This window comes from Mytilus trossulus, chromosome 2 (genome assembly GCF_036588685.1).
Source record: "Mytilus trossulus isolate FHL-02 chromosome 2, PNRI_Mtr1.1.1.hap1, whole genome shotgun sequence".
Lineage (NCBI taxonomy): Eukaryota > Metazoa > Mollusca > Bivalvia > Mytilida > Mytilidae > Mytilus > Mytilus trossulus.
In genome coordinates this window covers 72,010,990-72,034,586 of record NC_086374.1, presented here as the reverse complement: position 1 = coordinate 72,034,586, position 23,597 = coordinate 72,010,990, and the positions used below count along the sequence as shown (strand labels likewise).

General features: G+C 31.3%; 3 protein-coding genes across 3 annotated transcripts; all 3 read left to right on the top strand.

Annotated features, from left to right (window-relative positions):
• Window positions 1-5,845: 5,845 nt before the first annotated feature.
• LOC134707927 (Golgi-associated plant pathogenesis-related protein 1-like) lies at window positions 5,846-20,994 on the top strand. The gene is made up of 4 exons (XM_063568097.1): window positions 5,846-5,946; window positions 17,716-17,984; window positions 18,525-18,614; window positions 20,766-20,994. Exons 2-4 carry the CDS (start codon window positions 17,717-17,719, stop codon window positions 20,951-20,953), a joined length of 546 nt encoding a protein of 181 aa, XP_063424167.1. The 5' UTR covers window positions 5,846-5,946; window position 17,716; the 3' UTR covers window positions 20,954-20,994.
• Window positions 12,754-13,251, top strand: LOC134705986 (uncharacterized). The gene has a single exon (XM_063564699.1). The coding sequence runs from the start codon at window positions 12,754-12,756 to the stop codon at window positions 13,249-13,251; it is 498 nt and encodes a 165-aa protein (XP_063420769.1).
• LOC134705985 (uncharacterized) lies at window positions 13,990-15,240 on the top strand. Its single transcript, XM_063564698.1, has one exon. It carries the CDS (start codon window positions 13,990-13,992, stop codon window positions 15,238-15,240), a length of 1,251 nt encoding a protein of 416 aa, XP_063420768.1.
• Window positions 20,995-23,597: the final 2,603 nt, after the last annotated feature.

The window sequence follows — 23,597 nt, the reverse complement described above, 5'->3', positions numbered from 1 at the left end:
TTAAGAAGGAAATATTATCAGGTGTAAAGTTGATGGATAAATCAATGGATGATATAATGTGGTTTAAACTAGACAAGACATTTTTCAGTTTTGATAGAAATGTATTTTTATGTTTTTTATATATTCCTCCTTCAAACTCATCTTACACATTAAGAACAAATTTTGATAAACAAATTTTTGAGAAACTTGAAGCAGATATTGCGAAATATAGTATATTAGGGGATATAATCCTTATGGGAGATCTAAATGCACATATAAACTGTAAAGAGTTAGATTTCATAACAAATGAAGTAGATGACAGTTTGGACAACTTTCTTCCCACTAATTATGTGGCAGATAATGTATGCAAAGTTAGAAATACTCAAGTACACCAAAAAACTAATAACTATGGAAAATTAATACTTGACTTATGCACAGAATCTCAATTAAGAATCCTTAATGGAAGAACTCTTGGTGATTCAAAAGGTAAAATCACTTTCTATAATCATAATGGTGTGTCAATTGATGACTATTGTTTATGTTCATCTGAATTTTTACCAAGTATTGTCAATTTTAGTGTAGGACAATTTGAACCAACAATATCTGATCACTGTCCAATTTCGATAACTTTACATTCTCAATTAGTGAATAAGTCATGTGATGATTATGTTAATCCAACTCTTAGAAGAGTTAAATGGACTTCTAAACGAGAAGAATTTTTTAAGTCCAATATGTTGAAAGTGAACTTTAGAACCATAAATTCTGATGTAGATAATTTAACCCAAAATATAGATGCGAATAATACATGTAATTCCAATGTAACTCAAAGTGTTAATGACACCGTCTCCAGTATATCATCAATATTATACAATGCTGCTTTTTTAAGTAATACTAATAAGACCCCTGGTAAAGACAAGAGAAGTAAAAGAAGAAAAATAAAAAAGCCATATTATGATAATGAATGTGAATCTAAATATAGGTCCCTAAAGAGTCTGACTAGAAAATTATGTACTGAGCCCTGGAATGACAGTCTTAGACACAAAGTATTATATCATAAAAAGGAACTGAATAAACTTATAAGGAAAAAATATAGACAATTTAGACATAAAATGATAAACCAGATTATAGATTCAAATAATAGCTGTCCAAATGATTTTTGGAAAACAATTAAGAAACTAAAAAAGGAGAACTTCAAGGATCCTAGTTCTAACATACAACCTAAAGAATGGTTTAAATATTTTAATAAATTAATGAATATTGATTATGATAAAAATGTATGTAATGACAAGAAAGAGTATACTACTTTTAAAGATTGTAACACATGTACTAAGATGTTAAACAGTTCTATTACAACTGAGGAGGTGGTTATTGCAGCAAAATCTTTAAAGAATAATAAAGCAAGTGGTTCAGATTGTATTACGAATGAAATGTTACAAATATCTTGTTATATGAATATTGATGTGTATGTAAAATTGTTTAATCTTATTCTTAAGTCTGGTATCTACCCAACTTTATGGAGAAAAATTTTTATTAAGCCCATTTTCAAGGGTGGGTGTTTTAATGATCCATCTAATTATCGAGGTATAGCCCTTTCAAGTTGTTTGGGAAAATTTTTTCTAAAAGTTTTACATAACAGATTAGAAAAGTATCTTGAAGGAAATGAACTTATATGTCGTGAGCAAATTGGATTCAGAAAGGGAAGTCGAACAAGTGATCATGTTTTAACTCTAAAAACTATAATTGATAAAGCATTTAAATCATCAAAAAAGATATATGCCTGTTTCATTGATTTCAGGAAGGCATTTGATACTATTAATAGAGATGCCCTCTTTTACAAATTGTCTTATTACAACATAGATGGTCCCTTTTTTAGTATAATGAAAGATATGTATAAAGAGGTTTTGTACTCGGTAAAGATCTCGGAAGGTATCACTGATTTTTTTAATTCCTCAGTTGGGGTAAAACAAGGGTGTATTTTAAGCCCTACATTATTTTCTTTATATATTAATGATTTACCATCTATTTTTGACTCAACATGTGAACCACCCAAGTTAAATGATAATGATATATCATGTCTGTTATATGCTGATGATTTAGTTCTTATTTCTGAATCGGCTAATGGCTTACAAAAATGCCTTGACAAGCTTAGTTTATATTGCACTAGTTGGGATTTAACAGTAAATCTTGACAAAACCAAAGTTATGATTTTTAACAAATCAGGTAAAAAACTTATAAAAGACAAGTTTGTTTTTAGTGATAATATTTTGGAACACTGTACAGAATATAAATATTTGGGTATACTGTTTAAACCATCTGGTAGTTTTACCGAGGCAGTGAGACTTCTATGTAAAAAAGCCTCAAAAGCTATATTTTGTATTAGAAAACTGTTATTTTCTGAAAATATCAATGTATTACCTCACTTAAAGCTTTTTGATGCTTGTGTTAAACCTATACTTCTTTATTGTAGCGAAGTTTGGTCTCTGTATATGATAAAAGATATTACAAATCTAGAGTCAAAATATTGGTCATTGGCTACCATCAAAGTCCAAATTAAATTTGCAAAAACTTTAATTGGAGTAAATAAATCAGCTGTCAATTTAGCAGTACTAGCTGAACTTGGTATGTATCCAGTTTTTATAGAAGCTTTAAAACTGTCAATTGGCTTCTGGTTGCATGTCATAAAATCTGATAACAATTGTTTACTAAAAGATGTATATTGTTCCAACCTGCAATTAACCAATGGATTTGCTAAAAAGATTGAACAGTTACTTGCTACAATAAATTTTTCACATGTTTGGAAAAATCATGATACTATTTCAAAAAAGCGTTTATTATATGCAATTCATACCAAACTTAATGATAGATATCTTAATTATTGGAAAGAAAATATATTTTGTGATAATAAATCAGTACATGGTAATAAGCTGAGAACATATAGACAGCTTAAAGAAAATTATAAATTGGAAACCTATTTATTGTTAAATATAGACAGAAAAGTAATAGGGCATTTTGCTAAAATTCGTATAAGTAATAGTGTTCTTAGAATTAAACAAGGGCGTCACACTAAAACCCCTGTAGAAGAAAGAATTTGTCCTTTGTGTCTCTTAGAAGTAGAAGATGAATTTCATTTCACTTTAAAATGTACAAAATTAAATATAATTAGAGACCAACTGTTTTCCAGAATTAATGAAATAGTTCCCTCTTTTTTCAATATGACTAATGAAGCAAGATTTAAATTTTTGTATACGTGTGTTGAGACTGATATAATTAGAATTATTGTTAAATTTATAAGCGACATGTACATTTCTAGAAATGCTTTATTAAGCACTAAATAACTTTGTGGTACCACCTCCTCATATAATGTTTATAAATTTGGTATGATATATATATATATGTTTGTATGTTTGTGTATAACAAATTTGTATTGTCTTGGTATCAATCCTGTAATTTTGGATTTTAAACCAATAAAAATTACTTACTTACTTACTTACTTTACTCATGACACGGTCAAGAAACTATCGGCAGGTGAGATTATTTCATAATATCCGTTATGGAAGATAGAAATACTGTTTCAAGCAAAAGGTTAGTTTATTAATTTGTATCTCTGTGTCTATATTTGTTTCTAACTTGCAAACCTAAATATTTAGCCGAATTCTGTACCGAATTACATGCTTGGAAAAATAAAGATAACTGCGTAAATGCATCTCATTCTGATTTTAGTTGTTTTGTTGCGAACACAGTGAAGTCTGGGACAACCTCCAAAAATTAAAAAAGTAAAAAAACAGATATTATGAAAGGACAATTAAAAATTGCTGGTACTGAAGTAGAAATTTTCGTTTGCAAAATATATATGTCAGTGAGCAATTGTGATCTGTCTCGTCTCACTTTGCGTCCGTCTGTCCGCCCATCTATCTGTAGATTGTTGTCGGGTGTGGATTAAGGCAGTTTCAACTTGAAACTTTAATTTTTCGATCATTTTACCATACAATAGTTCGAGATATCTACATTTCACCCCTTTGGAAGAATATTTCAATAAGGCCATAATAAAAAATAGGATTGTTTGCCCAAACCCTACCTACCCAGAAAAAAGCTGCCTACTCAAATTCTTTTATTGTCCTGATTTGAAGAAGTTTTTTTTTAATCAAATAGGCATAAAGACTAATAAACATCTGATACTTCAATTTAATTTTTTGAGAAAAAAAAAAGAAAATGCCTACCTACCTACCCACTGTCTCAACCTTTGGGTAGGGTTTGGGCAAACCAAAATATTTTTAAGTGTGGCCTAATTTTACCTAAAAATAACTTCAAAAATTTTTCGCCTCGCTCCGCTCGGCGAAAAAAAATTTTGCGCCCCCCCCTAACTGGAAATCCTGGATCCGCCCCTGAAATGGTACTTTTTTGTACAAAATGAAATATGTCATTTATGAAGACATTGAAAAGAACTGGACCAAGAATTGACCCTTGTGGTACGCCTTTAAACATACGATCCCATTCGCTGTAAGAGCTTCCAATTTTAATTCGTTGTTTCAGTCTGTTTTCTAAATAACTTTTTAATAATTTTAGAGAATTTTTAGACAGACCGTATGCTTCCAATTTAAGTAAAAGTAAATCGTGAGGTAAACAATCAAATGCTTTAGATAGATCCATCAAAATTGCAGCAATGAATTTGTCTCGTCCAGAGCTTTTTTCCAGTCTTCTATTATTTTAATAAGTTCAGTTTGGCAACCAAAACCTGACCTAAATGCCGAAAGAAGAGGATGAAAATGTTTATTTAAGAATTCCATAAGTTGGTCATGTATAGCTCTTTCATAAATTTTAGAAATACATGGCAACACACTTACAGGTCTATAATTTTCTTTATCAAGAGAGTTATTCTTTTTAAAAAGTGGGGAAACCTGAGCAGCTTTGAGATCATCAGGAAAAATTGAGCTTTCAATTGATTTATTAACTAAAATTTTAATAGGATTTGATATTACTGGCTGTGCCAATTTTATAATTTTTGGTGAAATATTGTCATATCCAGTGGCTTTTCTTATATTTAACCTATTTATTTGTTTACTCACAAACTCTTCTGTTACAGGTTTAAAATTAAACTCAATATAATCATTTTTATTTTCTTCAATTTTTATTATACTTGGATGATTTCTGTCTATTTTAATGTTTTTATCTCCTATATCTTTAGCCACATTTATGAAAAATTTATTGAAAATTTCTGATACCTCTTAGGATCACTGAGAATTTTATCATTTTCATATAAAATTATGTTATTGTTTGATTTAATATTTTTATTTGATAGAAATGGTTTAATAGTGGAATAAAATGTTGTTGACTTTGGACCACCAGCAGTTCCTTCATAAAAATAAGTTTTAATTGAGCTCTTTTTTATTTTTGTCACAGTATTTCCCTGTTTTCTGTACAACTTCCAGTTGGCATCAATTTTATTTTTAAGAAATCTGTTATGGTACATTCTTTTTTTGTAGATTGCGCTTCTTAGATCTTTATTCATAAAGGGTGCAGGTGCTACTATTGATCTTCTTTTTTTCATTGGTATATGCTTGTTAATGATGTTAACAAATTCAGATTGAAAATTTGAATACGCTTCATTGACATCATCAACTGACAGCAAATTATCAAAATTTAGTTCATGTACAAATTTTTCCTGGTCAAAACTTTTAAAACTCCTGTAATTTATAAATTCCTTTTTAATTTTATACCTTTTGGTCCCCTTGACGCATGGTCGGACGGACTGAAACATAAAGCGAAAAATATATGTCCCGATTTTCCCCTGTACAGTAGCATATAAACTAATTATACATAATAACTTTTGTAACTAGTCAAGTGTTATGTTTCAAATGGGTAAATGATTGTGAAATTTGATATCGACAGTGATCTTTAATTATTCATAGACGCATGAAGTGTGCAGTATTTTACCATTTCTATTTATTAACGAAAACTAACATGCAGAAGGTAAGATTTGCATTATATTTCCCTTTAAGAAAATATCATTTAAGGTGGTACCAGAGACATATATACATATATGTGTATATATGTCTCTGGTGGTACATGTGTACCCAACACTTTCACTAAAATTAATTTGGCTCGTTTAATTTTTTTTTTTTTATAGAATTTACTTTGACCCTTTAACAAAAATATAAAAATTTCAAAAATTTTGAATCAACCATTTTATCAGAAAAATTACACTGGTTATAAATAGCAGTTTGGAAAACACCAATTTGTATCACCTCATTTTACAACACAACGTAATTAAAACGTTCAGCTGACTTTACAGAGTTATCTGCATGTAGTGTTAGGTACCACCTTCTAAATCCATACTAATTAACGAATTAAATAAAGAATTTATGGAGGGAATTTAATGATGTATACACTTAAATGCATGGATATACAGAATTTGGCAGGCTAGACACTAAAAATAAACATACTACCTTTAATATTGTGTGTTTAATATTCGAGTTAGTATAAGCTTAAAATTCAGTTCAATATAACTCTAAGAGTCTCATATGCAACCAATAGCTACCATGCAAAGAAATTACCTTTATCTACAAACTCGAGGCATTTTGTTGTAGGACTTTATTCAAATTTCAAGTATGACTTGTTTTGTACTAGTATTATGATAAGCCAAGAGGAAAATCATTACTAAATCTCCTTATTTTATGAAGAATTTCAAATTTTAAAATGTCATCTTATTGAACAACTAATGTCATGATTAATTCAAATTCCTTTGATATTATTTGTAAGATTTTTTTTCAATTTGAATAATTGATACTCTAACCAGGATAAAAAATGATATTTTTTTAATTGTGAACGGCTTATATAACTAGCTCAAATTTGTACATTGTTTTTGTCTGTTTTCGCTAAGTTCTTTTTTTACTCTGATTTTTTTTTTTTTTTTTTTTTTTTTTTTTTTTTTCTATAATAAAATGGCGGACAGGACAGACAGGCCTTCGGAGCTCCCACAAAAAAGTTATTAGTTATATGTTTTGTGGAATATGTATATTGGATTTTTGTGATATATCATGTCGAACATTATGTCCTTGATCAACAATGGGATCAAAAAAGGGAAAAGGAAAAGGAAAAGTACAGAAAAAAGTACCGAATGAGAAAAAAAGGAAACGAAGTTCAAGTAAGACACCGCCACAATCAAAACAATCAAAAACAACAAAAATGGACGCCAATGTAAACAAAGTACAAAGTGTTAACCGCAATACACCATACACACCATATACTCCAGTAGCAGATCACTTAAGTACATCTCACAACATATTATATGGTAACCCGAGTAATTTAAACCATTTAAACACATACGGTCAAACGTCAATCGGAACCCCGTATCAATCTTATCCTATGGCTCCCCCAACAACTCCTGCAGATTTTCTTATAGCGAACCAACCTCTTCAAACTCATCTCAGCTTTAGCTCGCCACAATCTCAACCAACTGAATTCTCGATGTATAGTAAATTTGAAAATTTTATGATAGACTGTTCACAAAAACTTCAGAAATTAGACATTCTCGATGAGATTGTTGTGAAAATGAATGCTATGGAACAACGGTTTGAACATTTAGACAGAAACGTAACAGATATGCGAAAACAAATTAACAATCACAATACATCTATACAGGAATCATCAATACGATCATCGGTCATTGAACAGAATGTAGATTTTATAAAAAGAGAAAATGATAAACTTCAAAATGAAAATTACGAATTAAGGGACAGGATAGTTGATATACAAACTCGATCGATGAGAGACAATTTGATATTTCGCGGGATTCCAAGACAAGACAAGACAAGACAAGACAATTTATTACAACTTAGGCACACGTATGGTGCTACAAGAGGATAACAAGTATACATCAACAATTACATAATTATACATTTGCAAGCAAGACAAACAATAAATAAATTAGCGATATCATACAATAGAATTAAAATATATAATAATTGGTTAATTTGTTTTGAAATAATTTGAATTGTAGGGTGAATAAAAATGTATTTTAATACTACATTGTCATACAGTACAAATTATGAAAATATCTTATCTAAATGTCTCAAAAACGAGCACAGTTTTGTTAGAACTGGTACATTACAATGTGACAATAGCCCAATAAATTTTAATTGGGAAGGATTCTTTGTGTAATATGTAGGTATATACCTTTCTCTTAATGACATAATTTGTTCATTGGTACATGTAAAAAAATAATGATATTCGTCACCAATTGTATTTGAATCGCAGTGGCGGCATATACGATCATCCTTTGGTGTATTTTTCCACCGACCAACCTCAATAGGGATTTTGATATTTGAACATCTAAATTTACTGTATATATAACGATCTGCCACTTTAAGATTCAATAAATATTGTTCTAAACAAAAAATAGTTTTGTATGACGCATAAAACTCCCCTCTTGACGAGTTTGTCATATCAGCGAATATACGCTGTCCAAATTGGTCAACTAATCTTTGTTTTATTTCTTTTTTAATATCTGAACTTTTTATACCACCCTGTGCATTCCAGAAAAAAGAAAATCCTGTATCATCTAGTACTTGTTTTAGAGAAGATATCCATTTAAATGAGTATTGGCCTGAAGTATGCAGGTTATACATTAACTGATACAAAATCCCGGATAGTTTTCTACTACCGCTTTGCACTAATCTTGCCCAAAAGCAAAGTAATTTAGTTTTTATATTAATGATAAGAGGGAATCTGCCAGTTTCCCCATAGACCATATAGTTTGGTGTTGTCGATCTTACATTCAGTATCTTCTTTAGGAAACTTAAGTGTACCTTTTCAATCATGTCAACATTCTCATGACCCCATATTTCCGAGCCATAAAGTAAAATTGGAGAAACCATACAATCAAATAGTCGAAATTGCAGATCTGAGGGAATTTTTACATTTCTTAACTTGTAGTATAATGCGTACAGTGCCTTTTGTGACTGTTCAACCAGTTTTTTCTTTGATAAATTAAAATTACAATTATATCTTATTAATAATCCCAGATAATTATAACTGTCCGTGAGCTTTAACTCCTCGCCTCTTAACATAAATCTGTATTTATTTTTGCGCTTCGCCTTCTCAAACACCATTACTTTTGTCTTATCGATGTTTACATTTAGTTTCCATTTAACACAGTATTCATCAAACTTATATAACATTATTTGTAAATCGTCAGCTGATTCTGCCAGTAATATTGTATCATCAGCATATAGTAATAAAAAAATTCTAATATACATGCCAAGTTCACTTTGACAGTATTCATTCACCTTTTCTAAGCATGTTATATCATGCTGAATAAAATAGTTTTCTAGATCATTAATAAAAAGAGAAAACAGAAAAGGCGATAAGTTTTCACCTTGTCTAACTCCAACTTCGCACGGAAAGAAATTTGAACAATCCGAATTATGTCTAACACATGATTTAATATTAGAATAGAGGTTATAAATAGAGTTGAATATTTTGCCTGTTATGTTACTAGAAATAAGCTTTTGCCACAGCCCTATCCTCCACACCGTATCAAAGGCTTTCTTGAAATCAACAAATGTACAGAATAAACGTTTTCCAGAGAGTAGATAAAGTTGAATCAAACAATATAAACTAAAAATATTATCGAGCGTGGAGTGACCTTTCCTAAATCCCGCTTGGCATTTTGAAAGAAGTTCAATTTCTTCTGCAAATTTGTCTAGTCTGTTATTTAGTATAGCTGTAAATACTTTTCCTAAACATGATACCAGTGTTATACCTCTATAAGAGTCCGGATCTTTAAGATCTCCCTTATTCTTATAAATGGAGTTTATTATTCCCTTTGACCAAATTTCGGGTATTATCCCTGTGTCGAAAATGAAATTGAACAATTTGACGTAAAGAGGTAAACATACAGACACTGAATTTTTAATATACTCGTTTCTTATTCCATCATATCCAGCGGCTTTATTATTTTTTAGAGTCTTAATGACTTTGATAATTTCTTCATCGGTAAAGGGCCCATTTAAAATTTCATCAAACTCATTAGTCTGAAAGTTAGGTAATTGAAACTCTCCCTCTTCATTTACGTCACTCACATTGAGCTTCTTAAAATGGTCATACATTACTTCTAGAGAAATTGAACTTTCCTTTTTTCTTTTCGGAGAGAATCTATTTAAAACTTTCCAGAATTCTTTCGGGTCATTTTTTGATATATTACGAAGCTCCTTTTCAGTCTTTAACTGGTATTTTTGAGAACAATTGTTTATTTCTTTTTTATATTCCTTACTTGCTCTTTTCAGTGAATTCTTGTTATTTATACTTTTCTGTTTATTATATTTATACTTTGCCGAGTGAAACTGTTTTCTTTTCAATTTACATGATTTACCAAACCATGGTTTATTACCCTTTTTGACCCCATTAGCTTTTTTCATAGGACTTTTATTTACAAAAGTTCCAAAAGAATCTGTAGCTGTCTGAGAATAAAAATTTGTTAAACTAGTTATTACTCCGTTTATGTCATGATCATCTTTTTTGAAAGATTCCAATTCATTACACAAATCAAGTATTTTTTTCTCGTTCATTCTTACATTTTCTGTGAATTTATTTTTATCTTGTTCAATCCATTTTATTGAGGTCTTTTTATGTGATTTATTTTCCTCTACTATTTTATTGGCCTCTGTTATTAGTTTTACATGTATGCGATTGTGTACATCAGAGAATAATGCATCAAATGGAATAACCTTGAACTCCTCAATATTCTTAAAAAGATTTGACGAAACTATAAAATAGTCAATTAAACTATTGTCTTTCGTGGTAGCCTTTCCTATACCCTTATCTTCCCCGATCCTTCCCGCTGTTATATACAAATTATTTTTCTTACAAAAATCTACTAATTTATTACCTTGAGAATTTGGACGCATTTTATCTTCTGAAAATCTTTTAAGTGGAATTTTTAATGAAATTAGATTTTGGTAATCATATAAAAAATCAATTAATTCGTCGTTTAAATTTTCATCTAAAACCTCTACCAAATTTTCATCTGGAACGACAAAATCAATCAGGGTTCCGGTTCTGGCATTAAAATCGCCAATAAGTGAACACAACTGTTCATCATCTCTTAGTGTTACCATCTCCCTTTCTATTTCATCGAAAGCATCTTTTGACGCATATTTACTATTTTCAGGTGGTATATAGACACAACCGATAATCATGTTTGATTGATTAGAAATATTATTGAGTTGAATCCATTGAACAAATTCACAGTCGGTTTTGATAAACTTGATATGTTGTTCTATTGATTTACTATAAATGACTGAGATGCCACCCGATTTTTTCTTGAATTTTTTCCTACATTTTGAAAAAGAAAGATACCCCTTGGGCAAAGATAGCATATCAAGATCATCAATTTTTGATTCAATACATACTAGAATATCGTAATTTTGAACAGTTTCAATGAATTCGGGGATAATCAATTTAGATTTTAAGCCACATACATTTATACAAGAAAGTTTTAACCCCCCTGATTCATAGTTTAAAAGTTCTGTTGAAACCTTGTCTCTTGTAGCGGCGTAGTCCTACATATATCTATTCTCTTCATTGTTCATATCAGATGACTCGGTTCGCGTTCGTTTAAACGGTCTAGGTGGTATTGGAGGGCTTCTATTGATTTGCTGTTGACTGTTTTTTAATAGGGCACCTCTGTACTCAGATTCTGTATTCTGTTCTGATCCTGTATTTTGGTACTGTTTTCCGTTAATGAAAAGTTTGTCTCGGATCATTTTAACTTGCTTCCCATCTTGTCTAGCTTTTTTAAGAACCGGGTACAATTTTTTCCGTCGATTTTCAATCTCTTCCGGGAATTGTTCATTAATGCCAAAACTCTTTCCTTTTAATCTTTTCGTGTTTCGTAGCACCGCTTCCAAATCTTTTCTGTACAGAAACCTTGCTACAATAGGTTTAGCACCATTGAGTCCTGGCTTGCCAAATCGGTGGACATTTCCAAGTTCAACGTGGAATTCTATTCCTAGTTCATTATACATGAAGCTTCGAAGCTTTTCTTCGCAATTTTCATTTTGGTGAAAACCTAACCCAGAGAATATTAGATTGTTTTTCATTGACCTGCACCTTAAATCTAGAAGGCTATGTTCCATTTGTTTGATATGGTCTTTCAGGTCGTCATTATCTATTTTCCTTTCGAGTTCTTCGTTTCTACTCTTCATTTTCTCTATTTCATTTTTGTTGCCCGAACACCTCTCAATGACAGTGTTAAGCAGTTCTCCTATATCTTCCACACTTTTTTCTATTAGTGAATTCCTTTTAATTATATTCAGTAAAGAAGTTTCAATTTCATTGATCTTGTTGCACATTTGGCTGACAGATCCATTCATTTCATCTATCTTACCAAGCTTATCTTCCAATTTCTGTTGCCGCTCATCTATTCTTTCTAGGATTGTCAAGATTTTATTTATATTTGAAGCACTGTCAGATTGTTCCATTGCTTTCTTGCTTTCTTCGATGAGCGATTTTGTGTTAAGAGCCATTTTGTATATTTTTAAGGTTAGACAATGGTTACCAACGTTATCTTCTATGACGACGTAGCGACCTTAATATGTTACCGGATTTCTTTTCGCGACAAACGTTATCTCTATAAAAGTAACGAATTAGTCATAATTTATCTGTTTTAGTGATCGTTCAGGTAAAAGTAGGTCCTTATCTAATTCTTGAACACTTTTCAGACTTCTAAACGAGCAATATATTATTGAAAACTCACTTTTTCAAGAGCCCAAAATTATGCGTGTTGCCATGCCTGCAACCGGAACAGGATCTTCCGATGTTTCTGATACCAAACAACCTGAAAATACGGAAGAAAAACTTCAAACATTTTTAACAAATGAACTTGGAATCGAAAACAATATTCCGTTTCACGTGGTACATAGACTAAAACCGCGCCGAGATAGAGGTCCGAGGGGAATCGTTGCCAAATTTGAAAAAAGAAAGGACCGCGAATTGGTGATGGCGGCTGCAAGAGAAAGATTTAAAGAAAGGGACACTCAGTTTCGTGTCCATGAACAATTCCCAGCGGAAGTTATTCAGAGAAGACGTGAATTGGTGCCGATCATGAAGGATGCAAGACAAAAAGGACACGTTGCACATTTACGTGATGATAAACTGTTTATCGACAACAAGAGATTCTTCCCGCATCCACCACCACAAATGCCACCTAGACCACCGTTCCAAAACCAGCGACCCATGGAGCAAAGACCACCTCCTCCTTTTCCTGGTGCATAGGGGTGTTGTGCAAGAGGAACAGAAAGAGATATCAGCACAAGTGAAAATCGAACTAACAATGCGGATCCTATTTTTTCTGAATTAAAAATTTGTTTTCTTAACGTATGTGGTATAAAACAATAACTGTTGTGTCCTGAATTTATAGAGATGATAAAAAAATATGATATTTGTTTGTTTACAGAAACAAAACTGTCTGACATTGATATATTAAATATACCTGATGACTATATGTATTATTCTAAAATTAGAAAAAAATGTAAAAGAAAATCAGGGGGGATTTTAGTTTTGTATAGAAATAAGTTAAAAGGTTATTTAAACTTTATAAATACAGATTGTGAATTTGTACAGTGGGTTAAGATTTCAAAACTTATTATAAACCAGACAACTGATAGTCTACTAGGTTGTGTTTATATTCCACCATCGAATTCGAAATATTCAACAAGTGAATCATTCGATGAGGTAGAAAATGAGATGCTTAATATAAAAAACATAGAGAGTCTAAATTGTATTATTTTTGGTGATTTTAATGCCAAAACTGGTAGTTTACCAGACTATATTATACCGGACGAGAATCTAGTTGATATTTTTGAATTTAACTCAGATGAGGATATACTTTCGTATATGTTTGACTACGAAAATTTACCTAGAAACAGTATTCCATTACACAGAGTTACAAGTTGTAATTGTGCGCCAAATAATTATGGACACAAACTTTTAAATGTATGTAAAAGAAATAACATGTATATAGCAAACTCAAGAGTAGGTAATGATGAAGGTATTGGTAAAAAAACTTGTAATGATACAAGTGTTATTGACTATTTATTATTGTCATCTAATTTATTTCCAGTTGTTAAAGAGTTCGATATTATGGAATTTGATCCATTGGTCTCAGATGTTCATTGTCAATTACATGTAGTTATTCAAGCTCCAGTGATTTTATATAATAGTAATGACGAACTATCACAATTTTGTAGTGAAAAATATGTCAAGTGGAGAAAAGAAAAGTGTTCAGAATTTTTAGATAATGTTAAAAGTGATCATGATTGTCAGTTAGAACAACTACTGTTAGAATTAGATAATTTAGAGGTACAACAAGGGATTCATCAAAATGAGATGAACAAAGTTGTAGAGAGAATTAGTAACTTTTTTCAATCAGTTGCTACAAAAACTTTTGGTAAATACAAGCCGTTTAAAAATCGCAAACCAAAAAGCGACAATAAACCTTGGTTTAACAAGCAATGTTTTGATACTAGAAAAAAATTTCACAAAGCGCGGAAAAGGTACAGTTTTATAAAAAATGCTGATAATCGAAAACATATGAAAAATGCAAGCAAAAGCTATAAAATTGAAATTTCTAAAGCAAATGAACTGTACCAAAGAAATATTGGAAATAAATTACGCCAGACCAAAAAATCAGATAGTAAAAAGTTTTGGAACATTTTGAATAGTATTGGGTCAAATAAAAAAAAAGGCGCAGACCCTGAAATTTCGATTGAAGCTCTCTATGACTATTTCAAAGATATGAATAGATGTGACTCAAATACTGAGGAACCAGAAGTTAATTTTGATGTACATAATTTATCAGATGAATTGTATAACTTATTGAATGGTACTGTAACCGAAGATGAGATTTTAAAAAGTGTAAAAAACTTAAAAAATGATAAAGCTAGTGGATGTGACAAAATAATGAATGAATATATAAAATGTACTGTATATGATCTTATGCCAATGTATGTTAAACTTTTTAATTTAGTATTAGATACAGGAATAGTTCCAGAGTTATGGTCTCTTGGTATTATGATTCCTATTTTTAAGAATAAAGGTTCAAAAGCAGACCCTGCAAATTATAGAGGTGTAACATTAAACTCTTGTTTAGGAAAGACTTTTTCATCAATAATAAATGAGAGATTAAATAGCTTCTCAGATGAAGTTGAACTTATATCAGAATCTCAGGCTGGATTTAGAAAAAGGTTTTTCAACTACCGATAATATTTTTGTGCTGCATTCAATTTTATCTATATTTTTTTCAATGGGCAAAAAATTATTTTGCACATTTGTGGATTTTAAGAGAGCATTTGACACTATTTGGAGAACAGGGTTATGGCAAAAGTTACAAAAATCTCACATTACTGGGAAAAATTTTACAGTTATCTATAATATGTATCAAAATATAAAGACATGTGTTCGATATGGTAACCAAAGTTCAACTTTCTTCAACTGTGGTGTTGGTGTTAGGCAGGGTGAAAATTTATCACCGTTTTTGTTTTCAGTATTTTTGAATGATTTAGAAAACTTTTTTGTGGAAAATGATGTTAAAGATTTAGAATATATTTCTAAAAACTGTGAAGAGTTGTTACAAGTATTAGTTAAAATCTTTGTAATTTTGTACGCAGATGACACTGTTATTATGTCTGATAGTAAGGAAGAACTACAACATGCACTCGATGTTTTTGAACAATATTGTAACATATGGAAACTCCAAGTAAATATAGATAAAACAAAAATTATTGTGTTTAGTAAAAAAAAGGTACGAGACAACTTTGATTTTCATATATATGGTAATGCTATAGAAGTTGTAGATTCTTACAATTATTTAGGAATAACTTTTAATTATAACGGTAATTTTTGTACTGCTAGAAAAAGGATTTTTGATCAAGCTCAAAAAGCAATGTTTGCTCTCTACAGGAAGATAAAACATATATCATTGCCTATTGATATTCAGTTACAACTCTTTGATGCTGTAATCGCACCTATATTATTATATTCATCAGAGGTTTGGGGGTTTGAAAATAAACAGAATATTGAGAAAATGCGTTTGCAATTTTGTAAAAATATTCTTGGTGTTCGGAACAGTACACCAAATTTTATGGTTTACGGGGAATTAGGGCGGGTTCCGTTAGATATCACTATAAAACTTAGGATGGCATCATTCTGGTGTAGAACTATAAAAACAGAGAGCAAACTGTCAAATATCCTTTTAAGACTTATGATTAAGCTACATGAAAATAATCCTACCAAATTTAAATGGATTCAATATGTAAAATCTATATTTGATGATACAGGTCTAAGTTTTATATGGAACGATCAATTGGTTGTAAATATTGATTGGTTAAAAAGTATGGTTAAACAGCGATTAACAGATCAGTACTATCAGCATTGGTTCTCGCAGATACATAATGCATCTAGGGGTGAATTCTATTCTTTATTCAAACTCGAGTTTGGTTTGGAACCGTATCTATTGCGATTATTACCCAAGGACAGATATTACATATCTAAACTTCGATGCTCGAATTTGAAGTTACCTATTGAGACGGGTAGATGGGCGGGGATTGCTAGGGAAAATAGAATATGCACATTATGTAATGAGGGAATAGGGGATGAGTTTCATATATTGTTTACCTGTAAAAATGCTGATGTTTCTGCTCTTAGATCAAAGTTTATACCAAATTACTATGTAATGAATCCAAGCAAGAACAAGTTCACTGGCATGTTGTCTATTTGTAACGTACAAGTTCAAAGGAATTTATCAATTTTTGTGAAGAAAATCATAAAATACTTTATTTAATTATACCAATTGTCTTTTAAAATATACTATGTATTTGTGTTCCGTTTGTCCTGTCTCGCTATGTATTATCTTAATATGTATGTATATATTGTCCTCTTGTACACAAGTATGTGTCTGAGGTTATGAATAAAATCTTGAAAAAAAAAAAAAATCTTGATAAAAAACATTTCAAACTGTTTCAAAATGTGTTCTTATAGTAAGTTGTTACTTATGGCCAATACCTATATACACACAACTGTTACACATTAGAGGAAGGGTTGAGGGTTCACAGACATGTCATACTTAATTGTTTGTCATAAATTATTGCTGGTTTTCTCATTTGAATAGTTAAACAATTTGTCCTGTAGGTGCCTTAATAGCTGATTATATGGTATTGGTTTTTGCATAATGGTGGCATATAGATTCTTCCATCCAAGAGCACATTATTTGGCCGAATAATGCAGATTTTAGCCTAATAATCATGCAACATCTCCTTATCCTCATATTAAGGTCAAGGAATAGTGATGAGATATGCCATAGATCTTGGTAAAATTGTGTGTATAACTTTGGCTCGTTAAACTATAATAGCTGAAATTTAAAAAATAAGAACAACACATTTATCTCTCCTAAATTCTTTGAAAAACAACTGATCGAATACTTTCAAAGCAGGTTAGGCATTTTCATAGAAAGCAATCACAATCGGCGACAAACGTTCGTAAATTTGTCTAAAAACATGAAATCTCGAATCTCATATCCATATAGATTTCCCCTAAAAACGAAATGTTTTTGACACATACATTGCCGTTTAAATGATGTAAACTATAATCATATGATCAACGACTTCTTTTACGAGTCAATATTTGAAACTGTAATGTGGACCACCACAATGATCATACTCATCTCAATATTGTCATTTTCAGAATGAGTTGTTTCGGATGCAGTCCTCAATATCCAAGCGTCAAACAATTTACCACTGAAGGGTTGATACTACACAATAACATAAGACGCAAACATAACGTTCCATCATTAAAATTTTCAAAAGATCTAGTGCAACATGCACAGGAATGGGCCGAGTACTTAGTGAAAACAAACCAAGACACGCCCGAGGTTCAGCATCTTAGAAGAAAGAATATCGGACAGAATGTCACTGTAAAAGATTCCTACGATAATTACGCCGTCGACTACTCAGGTATGGGTCATTATAAAAAAAAACACATGCAAAACTATGTTATTTAATCTTTTTAAGTCACAGACATGAAAATATATCAAAATTACACTTGTATATGTTAGATATGAACGTGTTGTGATACATTATATGCAGTTTACAGTATGAAATGTTATAAAAACACAATATAACCAGAATTAACTGTTATTTTTCATTATAAATCCTTTCAGACATGAAATAGGACTATTATTCATATCATTTGTATTAATATTGATCGCGATATCTATTGCATTTTGATACATACAAACATTTTTTTTTCATAATTTGGGAGGTGTATGTCTGTTTTATAATTAACATTTTCACCAAAAGGAAAAGTCTCATTTTCTTAATCAATGGTGTAACTAAAAGGCAAATTGTTGAATTTATTGTTTGAATGAACGAATCTTTAGTGGAAAAACTTAAACGTACAAAGACAAAATTAACATAACATACAAAATGGTTAACCGTATGATCCAATTTGTCGTGCTATGTGACTACTAATTAGGTTTATCACTATGATTATAGCTGAAGATATCATAAAAGAATGGTACAGCGGGGTCGATATCTACCAACCATATTTTGGAAGGGAACCACCTCCATTAGAAATAATAAAAGGTATATTGATACAGTTTTGACGTTACGATTTTGAAAAATTAGTACATATAAAGCAAACTAAATAAATTGTTATATACATACACACATTCAGGAATTGGATGTGTAATGAATCTACTAATGATTTCAAAAGATAATTTATTCTTACTATCGGATTCATGCCGATATTTTATTAGTTGTTGTTGGATTCGAACTAGCTTTAAGTGTCTTTTTGTTGTTTGGATGTACAAGTACTCGGCCACGTCCACTCTGTTTTTGTTAGATATAGTTCTATTTGTATCCATCTGATGAGTTAGCCTTTTCCTGCTAATGTTTATAGTTCCTTCTTTTGATGTACTGTTACACAACTGTCCCAGGTTAAGGAGGTTTTAGATCCCGAAAACATGTTTAACCTCACATCTTTTTGAGTATGTGCATGTCCCAAGTCTGGATTATCTAATTCATTTGGTGTCGTTTGTTGCTGTGTTACATAATTGCTGTTCGTTCATTTTTTTGTACATAGATTGGGCCACTTGTTTTCTAATATGAGTTATTTTGAATTTGTCATTTTGGGGCCATGACTATGCGGTATTTATTGGCTTTGCTGAGTGATGAATACCATACAGTGACATCAGTTATACTAATGATTACAAGTGATTAAATATGAGTAAGACACAATGTTAAATAACTGCTTGTCTCAATAAAAAAATTCTATAACATTGTGTCTTACTCATATTTAATCACTTGTAATCATTAGTATGAGTTGATTGTTCTGCTCATTGCAATTTTGTTTGTTTGTATGGATATGCACATATGACCATATTTCCGACATATTATTATGAATGAAGGAGAGGACACTATTATGCTATGAAATACTGAATACTAAAATTTATGATAAAAGGGATGATTTTTCATTTCCTATCGTTAATTATCCGTTTTTAGATGGTGACGTTCCCTTGTCACATCTTACGGTGTTTATATATCTCAACTTGTACGATTCGCTCGTGTATGTAACAATGTTGTAGATTTTCACGAGAGAAATTTATGTATTACTGAAAAATTATTACACCAGGGTTTTCGATATCACAAACTAGTCAAAACATTTACTAAATTTTATCATCGGTATAAAGACATCATTGGTAATTATAGCTCAACATGCAGACTTCTTATACGTCCAGGTATTCCACATCCAATTTTTTATGGAAATCTTCTTTATAAAACACAAAGGTGTCAGTATTCACCTCAGAAACGGCTTACAAAACCTTTGAATAGACTTATTAAGAAAGGATATAATTACGATACTGTTGTCAAGTCATTAAAGATTGCATATTTTGGCGTTAATATTGAGTCACTGATAAGGTCTTTGGGTTGGAACTAAACACATTTATTCTAAAAACAGGTGTTGGCATGACACGGGTTATGTTCTTCTCATATATGTTATGATGGTATGGTACTAAACCCCTAACGGGAAGGATTGTGCCTGATGTTCATATGATGAAATCATAATCTTTCAGTCAGTTTAATTGAGGTTTGGAGCTGGCATGTCAGTTAACTGCTAGTAGTCTGTTGTTATTTATGTATTATTGTCATTTTGTTTATTTTCTTTGGTTACATCTTCTGACATCAGACTCGGACTTCTCTTGAACTGAATTTTAATGTGCGTATTGTTGTGCGTTTACTTTTCTACATTTGTTAGAGGTAAAGGGGGAGGGTTGAGATCTCACAAACATGTTTAACCCCGCCGCATTTTTGCGCCTGTCCCAAGACAAGAGCCTCTGGCCTTTGTTAGTCTTGTATTATTTTAATTTTAGTTTCTTGTGTACAATGAGCTCGTACAATTTGGAAATTAGTATGGCGTTCATTATCACTGAACTAGTATATATTTGTCAAGTTAGGGGCCAGCTGAAGGACGCCTCCGGGTGCGGGAATTTCTCGCTTCATTGAAGACCTGTTGGTGACCTTCTGCTGGGTTTTTTTGGTCGGGTTGTTGTCTCTTTGACACATTCCCCATTTCCATTCTTAATTTTATGAAACAAAGCATTAGATATAAATGTTAACATGGTTAAAGTCTTTGATTTGACCTGGTAACTATGGACATTTTAGTCAAATGGTATGGAAGGATATGAACCTATATCCTTAAGGACCTGCTGTACAAAGGTTACTTTTATACTTCAGGTTATGGACATTTTAGTCAAATGATTTGGAAGGAATCAAAGGAAATGGGAATGGGCAAAGCTATAGGAAACGACAGAACAGTAATAGTAGCTTCATACAGACCAGCTGGTAATGGCCTGGCAAAATTTACGGACAATGTCAAGGAACCTAATGACAAAGTTCTAATATTCAAATATTTCAAAATGTAGATTTCGTTATGTTATTAAAGTAAAAGAAATTGTAACAATAAAACTTGTTCCAGAATCATGTTTCTTACGAAAATGCTTACTTATGGTATACAAAACCAAACGCCACTAATAAATATTTCAGCATGCATATTTGTTGAGCATTTGTCCTTTTATTTCCCGGTTTGGTTTTCGTATATGGGTAAAAGTCTAATGACTGAGTGGGCGAAGTCAAATAATCTCAATGTCAACGCTTATACAACTGCATACCAAATATCATTGACCTACCTACACTAGCTGTTCCCTAAACAAGAAGCTTTCAAGTGCCTGAATCGCTCATCTTGATTTTTTTGGCATTTATCTTTCGTTTTAGAGGTTAAGTGTCCAATTTCATCGTAGTTTTTTGTTTTTTTTTGTTTAATGTTTTAAGTGTTTGAAAATGCATTTTTTTTTAATTGGTTCAATAGTTTTAGAGGAAAAGATTTTTTAAAGTTATTAAAAAACATGATAAACAAATTGAGAAAAATTGTCCAAACTGAGGGCAATCACACTTTAAGGGGTCAGTTGACAATTTTGGTCATATGAACTTATATGTAGATCTTTCTTTGCTGACCATGTTTGCTGTTTACTATTTTTATCATTAATGCTATTCAAGATATTAAACAAAATCTGCAAAATTTCCTTAAAATTACCAATTTAGTGGCAACACCCAACAATGGGTTACAAGATTCATCTGAAAACTTCAGGGCTGATAGAACATTACCTACAAAAAACACTTTAATCATGTCAGATTTGCTCTATTAAACTGCTTTGGTTTTTGAGATATAAGCCAAAAACTGCATTTTATCCCTATGTTCTATTTTTAGCCATGGTGGCAATGTTTTTTGACGAAACAGAAAATAAAACACAATCTTTATTCTAGATAGCTATAAGAATCATTCAGCTCAAGTTTTGGTTCAGTAGTTTCAGAGGAGAAGATGTTTGAAATAGTTTACACCAGACAGACGATGACGACTGACGCCAAGTGAGGGCTAAAGCTCGAAGGAACGATGAGCTATTAAAACCGACCTAATCACACAAACTAATGCATTGTTGACGTCACCAACATCAGAAACAACATACATATGTCTTGCTTTTTGACTTGATTAAGACGAGACAAAACTAGGTTTTAAAAAAACCCAAATTGAATATAACCTTTTTTTAAACCTAGTACATGTCAGCTCTCTTATATTATGACTAACAAGTTACATGATTTGAAACGTCTTTTTTCTACGTACAATACTATGATTTATTGTGGGGAAAAATATTAAGACATGCACAGCTTTTTCTCCTACTGTTTGTTAACAAAGTAATAAAGTGATACAGCTTAGGCAGCAACCATTTGATTTTCAAGGGGGGGGGAGGCTTTCATGCGAGATTTTTTTCCCGGACAATTTTTTTTTTTTCGCCTTCGGCGTAAAATAATCTATTCTTTTGGCGACAAGTCTAAAACAATTCTTTTCTTTCAATTTTAGCATTACATATATTGGCAGCTGAGGATGATCTTCAATATCATTATAGATAGAAATAAACTGTAAACAGCAATAATGTTCAGCAAAGTAAGACCTACAAATAAGTCAACATGACCAAAATGGTCAATAAATTAAAATTACCTCTTCAGTAGTTATTGCTCTTTATAGTCAATTTTTAACAATTTTCATAAATTTTGCAAAGATTATTTTATTTTCCTCTGAAACTACTTGGCCAAGTTCATTATAGATGGGGATAATTGTAAGCAGCAAGAATGTTCAGTAAAGGAAGATCTACAAACACATCACCATCACCAAAACACAATTTTGTCATGAATTCATCTGTGTCCTTTGTTTAATATGCACATAGACCAAGGTGAGTGACACATGTTCTTTAGAGCCTCTAGTTTTATTTTGAAGATATTTTTTTCTCTTGCAAAATACACTACTTTAGAGTTCCATAAACTTGAACAAACGTTATTATCTGGACGCTACAAAAATGCTTGTTTTTGGTCCCTTTTTTGTTCCTTATTTCTAAACATTTGGGGTAATTACTCCTCAACTCAATCCAAGCATTCCCTTTGATATAAGAAACAATTTCATAAAGAGTCTTCATTGTAGAAAATACTATACCCTGATGCCGACTTCACCTGACTACTAAACAATAATGTATACCAGTTAAGGAAAATGGACACCACAATAAACCCTGACCATACAAATGAACCAATATAACAAAGGCTCATGGTTAACAAAAGCCAGAAGAAACTAAGCAAATTTACAAATAAAAAATTATTAAATTAGATACTTATTTTCATTTATTTTTAAAATGTAGAAAGTCTTTTACATTGAGGTTCTGAAGAAAGAAATTACCAATTCACCAACATTTCAACTGATGCCATTTTCAGAAAACAACATCTGTAACAAACATAAACCTTTAGCTACCTCTTTACATGCAGAACCAAATACAATGAAAGTCCTACCTATGTACTGGCTTCCAAAGCTACACAAAGCACATTACAAGTATAGATTTATTTTGTCTTCAAGCTATTGTTCCACCACTAAATTGTCTGTTTTTCTTACTAGTACACTTGGTACAATCAACTAGAGGCTCTAAAGAGCCTGTGTCGCTCTCTTGGTATATGTGAATTAAAAAAAGGAAG